Source organism: Rhinolophus sinicus, chromosome 1 (genome assembly GCF_057876585.1).
Source record: "Rhinolophus sinicus isolate RSI-liver-muscle chromosome 1, RSI-T2T, whole genome shotgun sequence".
NCBI classification, from domain to species: domain Eukaryota; kingdom Metazoa; phylum Chordata; class Mammalia; order Chiroptera; family Rhinolophidae; genus Rhinolophus; species Rhinolophus sinicus.
This window is the reverse complement of record NC_142501.1, coordinates 7,903,821-7,908,845: the sequence shown is the minus strand read 5'-3', so window position 1 is coordinate 7,908,845 and position 5,025 is coordinate 7,903,821. Positions and strand designations below refer to the sequence as shown.

The 5,025-nt window shown below is 61.2% G+C and overlaps 1 protein-coding gene across 2 annotated transcripts; it reads right to left on the bottom strand.

Annotated features, from left to right (window-relative positions):
* Positions 1–380: 380 nt before the first annotated feature.
* On the bottom strand, positions 381–4,639 carry LOC141570191 (cytochrome P450 2D14-like). 2 transcript variants are annotated; one of them, XM_074326477.2, is made up of 9 exons: positions 4,365–4,639; positions 3,542–3,713; positions 2,711–2,863; positions 2,447–2,607; positions 2,004–2,180; positions 1,670–1,811; positions 1,259–1,446; positions 731–872; positions 381–632 (listed from the first exon to the last, which is right to left on the bottom strand). In XM_074326477.2, the coding sequence occupies exons 1-9, from the start codon at positions 4,551–4,553 to the stop codon at positions 451–453; spliced, it is 1,506 nt and encodes a 501-aa protein (XP_074182578.2). In that variant the 5' UTR covers positions 4,554–4,639; the 3' UTR covers positions 381–450. The 2 variants fall into 2 exon arrangements, with proteins under 2 accessions (XP_074182578.2, XP_074182579.2); XM_074326478.2 differs by having other exon boundaries at positions 2,004–2,129.
* Positions 4,640–5,025: the final 386 nt, after the last annotated feature.

Genomic DNA, 5,025 nt, shown 5'->3' with positions numbered 1-5,025 from the left:
GTCAGAGCTCCGTGAGAGCCAGGGATGCGCCACTCATGGCAGGAGGTCCCAGGGATAGTGGCGGGCCCCCTCCAGAAAACTCGCAGCCCTACCACAGCTCGAGCTGAGAAGGGAAGGACTTCCCTGGAAGAAAACGAAGAACTGTACATACCCCAAGTGTGGAGAACGGGGAGGGATGAGGCGTTCGGAGGGCCTATACGGCCATATTATGCCCACTTATCCCTCCTGGCAGCCTCAGTATACCCGTCTCTCAAGAAGGGTCAAATGCCAGGAAAGGATGGATAAGGCAGGGGTAGGTGGGGCTGGCCCCGGGGAGGCTGCTGAGGCCCCAGCACTGCTGGGGACGGGGAAGAGACCTGAGTGGGACTCAGAAGCAAGGCTGGAGCCACCAGACTGGTTTATTGGCCATCAGGGCCTGAGAAGAGAGGGCTCGGGGCTTGGTGCCACCCCCTAGCGGGGCACGGCACAGAGCTGGTAGGGGGACGGAGTCACCAGGAAGACAAAGACATTGTGGTGGTCGCTGGGGCGGGGCTGCCCAGCAGGCACCGAGAGGCTGAAGCGCTGCAGGAGGCAGGTGAAGAAGAGGAACAGCTCCATGCGGGCCAGGGGCTCCCCAAGGCATGAGCGGCGGCCTGTCAGTGGGTATGGGGGTGCTCAGTGAGACTGGGCCTGGGCTCACCCCCCCGGACTCCCTCAGGATGGTGCAGTGACCCGGGCACCCCACAGGCACCTGCTGAGAAGGGCACGAAAGCTGAATGCTTGACAAAGTGGCCCTGGGCATCCAGGAAATGCTCCGGCTGGAAGTGGAAGGGCTTCTTCCAGACAGTCTCGTCCTTCAGCACCGAGGACAGGTTGAAGATAAGTGTCGTCCCCTGGCAGGAGATGCCTGACATGGTGGGGTCTGGGCTGGCGGATGCTGAGGTCCCAGCCACAAGCACACATGGGCACACACACACTGCCTGGTACACACGTGTCCCGGCCCCCTCCGTCCCCATGGCAGCCAAGTGCATGCACGGGCTCCTCCAACACGCTGTGGCACATCTTAGTTTGTCTTCTCCACCGACTCGGGGCTCTGCATGGACAGGGCCGGCCCTGCCTCTGCGCTCAGCCCTACACCCTCCCAGGCTGGGACAGCCAGGCCTGTGGAAATGGGGATGGGGGGCTTGGGGTCCAGCCCTGATCCCACTTGCCAATGGCTATAGTGGGGCTACCAGATGGCAGATGGTATTGGGCTGGGCGATGAGGGCCACAGGCTTACCTTGGGGATGCGGAAGCCCTGCACTTCAGTGTCACGGGATGTCATGTGGGGCAAACCCAGCGGGATGATGTCTGCAAAGCGCTGCACCTCATGGACCACAGCCATGGTGAAGTGCATGCGGGCCTGGTCCGCCATCTCTGGTCGCCGTTCCTGCCCTATGACCTCATCGATCTCTTCCTGGACACGGCCTGGACAGAGAAGCATCCCAGGAGCAGTGAGACCCAAGGGCTAGGCTCTGACCTCCTCCTGACTCCTGTGGAGGGCAGTGCCATGTGGAGGAGAAGCTACTGGGACCTCAGAGCCGGGGCCCAGCCTCTGCTCAGCCCTCCTGGTAGCAAAACCAAGCTCAGGGGTCCCAGGCTGACCCTTTCCTCCCTCAGCCATCCCGCCCGGCCCCCAGGCTGGGCTCACGCTGCACGTCCGGGTGCAGGATCATGAGCAGGAGGGCCCAGGCCAGCGTGGACGACGTGGTCACCATCCCGGCAGCGAACAGGTCAGCCACCACCAGCCGCAGGTTTTCATCACTGAAGCTGCTCTCGGGGTTCCCCTTAGCCTGGGCCATGCAGAGAGGGTGGGCTCAGGGCAGAGGGAGGAAGCCCCCAATTGGCCTCTCACCCCAGTCTGCACCCAAATCCTGGGTATCTGATCACTGGGAGATACACAGGCCCGCCCCACCTTGCCCGGGCTCACCTCATGGGGCCCTCAACCCACAAACCCCAGCCTCGTCCCTGCAGCCGCCCCTCACCTTCTCCACCTCATCCAGGTAGGCATCAGCCAGGTCTCGGGGTGGCTGGGTAGGGTCCCAGGTCGTCTTGTGCTCAGCGAGCAGCTCATCCACCAGGGCCATGAAGCCCTTCTGCCCTGGGAAGACCTTAGCGGCCACCCCCGGGATGTGCAGGACGAGAGGGACTGCGTTCAGCACCTGTGCAGGCCACAGATGTGGGGCCCCGGGTCGTCCTTCTGTGCTCAGGGGTTCCCCTTGACCATTCAGGTCCCAGGCACCTCCAGGGTGTTGCCACCATTGCCCTGGTTCCTCCCTAATTGGCCCAGCCTGGGCTGCCAGAAGGATAAACCTAAAATCTCCACCTCAGCGGTTCAGTGGCTTCCAATGAAGGAGACCCATTGTAGCGAGGAGTTCTGCCTTCAAGGGGCTCGCCCAGCAGGGTCCCTGTCGCCTCACTCCCCTACCTGGTGCAGGAATCCCGACTCCTCCTTCAATGCATCGTCCATTAGGTCCAATAGCTTGAGGAAGCGCGGGTCCTTGTACTCGAAGCGGAACCCATAGATTAGGGAGGTGATCACGTTGCTCACCGCTTTATTCAGGAGGGCGTCGGGGTTGAAGGGGTTTCCTGGGAGAGGACGGTGCAGATCGAGGGGGGGGGGGGGTCGCTTCCATCTCCTTTTCCCAGACTCTCCATTCCTGTCTCCTACCTCTCAGCCCCAGCAACTCACCGGCCTGGTCAGCGAAGGCCGCACAGAGGTAGGTGGCTTCTTCTGTCACCCACTGCTCCAGTGACTTCTTGCCCAGGCCGAGGTTGCGCAGGGTGGACACGGAGAAGCGCCGCTGCTCGCGCCACGCTTTCCCGTAGCGCGCGAGGATCACCCCTGGGTTCGGGGAAGAGGCGTGGCTCGCTTGTGGCCTGGCCCCGCCTCTGCCTGTCCACGTTGCGCGCGGGCTCTCCAGTCCCCCTCTGTGAGAGTCGGGTCCCGGCCCCGCCCCCGCTCACAAGTCCCGCCCATTTCAGTATAGGGTCCGCCCCTCCTTCCTCACAGTCTCACCCCTTTCGGGTCAGGCCACGCTCCCGGCTCCGCCCACAGTAAGTCGTCCTCCACCCCACGAAGTCCTGCCCATTTTGACACCCCTTCCAGGTGAGGACAGGTCGCACTCCGTCCACCCACACTGTTCGCGAGCTCACAGACTGCTGAGGGCAGGTCTTGACCCCACTTCCTGCTCTGCCCTCCCTGACCCCTCCCCGTTTTGGGGACATTCCTGCTCTGCCCTCCCACTGCCCTGCCCACACCGCCTTCATCCTCCTCATTCCCGCCCACCCCGATATTTTCCAGCTCGCTGTGGCCCTGGCTCGCCCTCTCTAGGTAAGGCCCCCCCTACATCCTTCTTCCCCACCCTTGGCCCAAGCTCCCTCTCCACCTGAGGCTCCTTCAAATTTGCTGACTCTTCCCTCTACGCACGTCCACGACCCTGCCTCTGTTTTCCCTGTCCGGTCTCTAGTCACTCCTGGCCTTGTCCCCGCCTGGCCGGATACAGTCTCACCCTCCGCTTGCCTCTGAACCGCTGCCCGAAACCCAGGTGCTCGTAGACGGGCAGAGGTGGGCGGTCCGATGTGTCCTCACTTTGGTTCACCAGGGCCTCCTGCACGGCCGCTGGACCATTGATGAAAACCGCGGGCGTCAAGGCTAGCTGCAGGCTGAACACGTCCCCGAAACGGCGCCGCATCTGCAGGCAGAGTGTCCGGGCTGTTGGTTAAGCCCGGCCCCTACTCCTGGCCATGGCCCTGGGGGACACCAGGGCCATCAGCAGCTAAGAGTACAAATACTTTATGTGGCTTTGTGACCCTGTGGGTCACATCTTCCATTGTCAGCCCACACGTTGGATCAGACCACCCAGCTATGATTTTGCAAAAGTCACCCAAATTGTCAGTAGGCCAAGTGAGCATCCCATTTTACAGGTGAAGAAACTGAGGTTCACAGAGGTGAGCACTGAGGCCAGAAGACCCACAAGGGCAAAATATGTGAACCCAGACACTACCTCTCTCAGCCTCCCTTTCCTAATTTAAAAGGGGCTCATGACTGTACTCGACTCCCCGATTTTCAAGACCTTTCCTCCTGATGTAAACAGAAGGGAGTGCAGCTCACAGTTTCAGCTGTATCCCAAACATGCTGCCAAGTCTCACCCTGTCTCCAGGCCTTTTCCCTCTGTGACCTTTGCAAAACCCTAACAGTTCTTAGGGCCGGGCCCTAATGCCCTCCCTCAGGAAGCCTCTCCCACCTGCCTCCTCTTCTGGGCCCCTATCTTATTCTGGTCTCTGGCTTCAGCCCCTACCCACTGTCTGTCGTCAGGTAGGGTCCACCCTGCAACCTTCCTCACCTGGTTAACGCTGAAAAGCATGTTCTGGAAGTCCATCTGCAGCAGGTTGCCCAGCAGAGGCAGGGATATGGGGCCCGGTGGGTAGCGGGCAGCCCAGCGTGGGCGCCGGTGCATGAGGTCCACCAGGAGCAGGAAGATGGCCCCAGCCAGGGCCAGGGAGACCAGAGAATCCCACATCAGCAGTGCCATAGCTGTCAGTGCCCACTGGCCTCCTCTGGGCACACTGGCACCTCTCACCACACCAGGCTTCTAGAACCGGGCAAGTCAGCTGCTAGCTTGACCAGAATGTGCCCTGTTTATAAAGGGAACTGAGACTGGCCTTTCCCCTCTGCGTTGAGCCAATCTGTTGGGGTGATGTGCTGTCAGAGGACATAGGGAGGGACCAGGGCAAGTAGGTCCAGGGGTGGCCACAGAAGTCCTGTCAATCCTGTCCTCACCAGGTGCTGTCCTAGGGGAGGGATGTGGAGACAAGAAGTTCACCCCCACCTGACTCCCCAGCTCTGTACAAGCTCTGAGGAAGAACCAGGGGTCTCCAGACTTGATCCTGCCACCCACTCACATTAGGCTCACTCAGTGTGGTCATAGCCTTGTCCTCAGAATATGTCACCTGCCTCCTCCTGAGTGGCCTTCACCTCCCAGGCTTGTCACTGGCCCTTTCGTG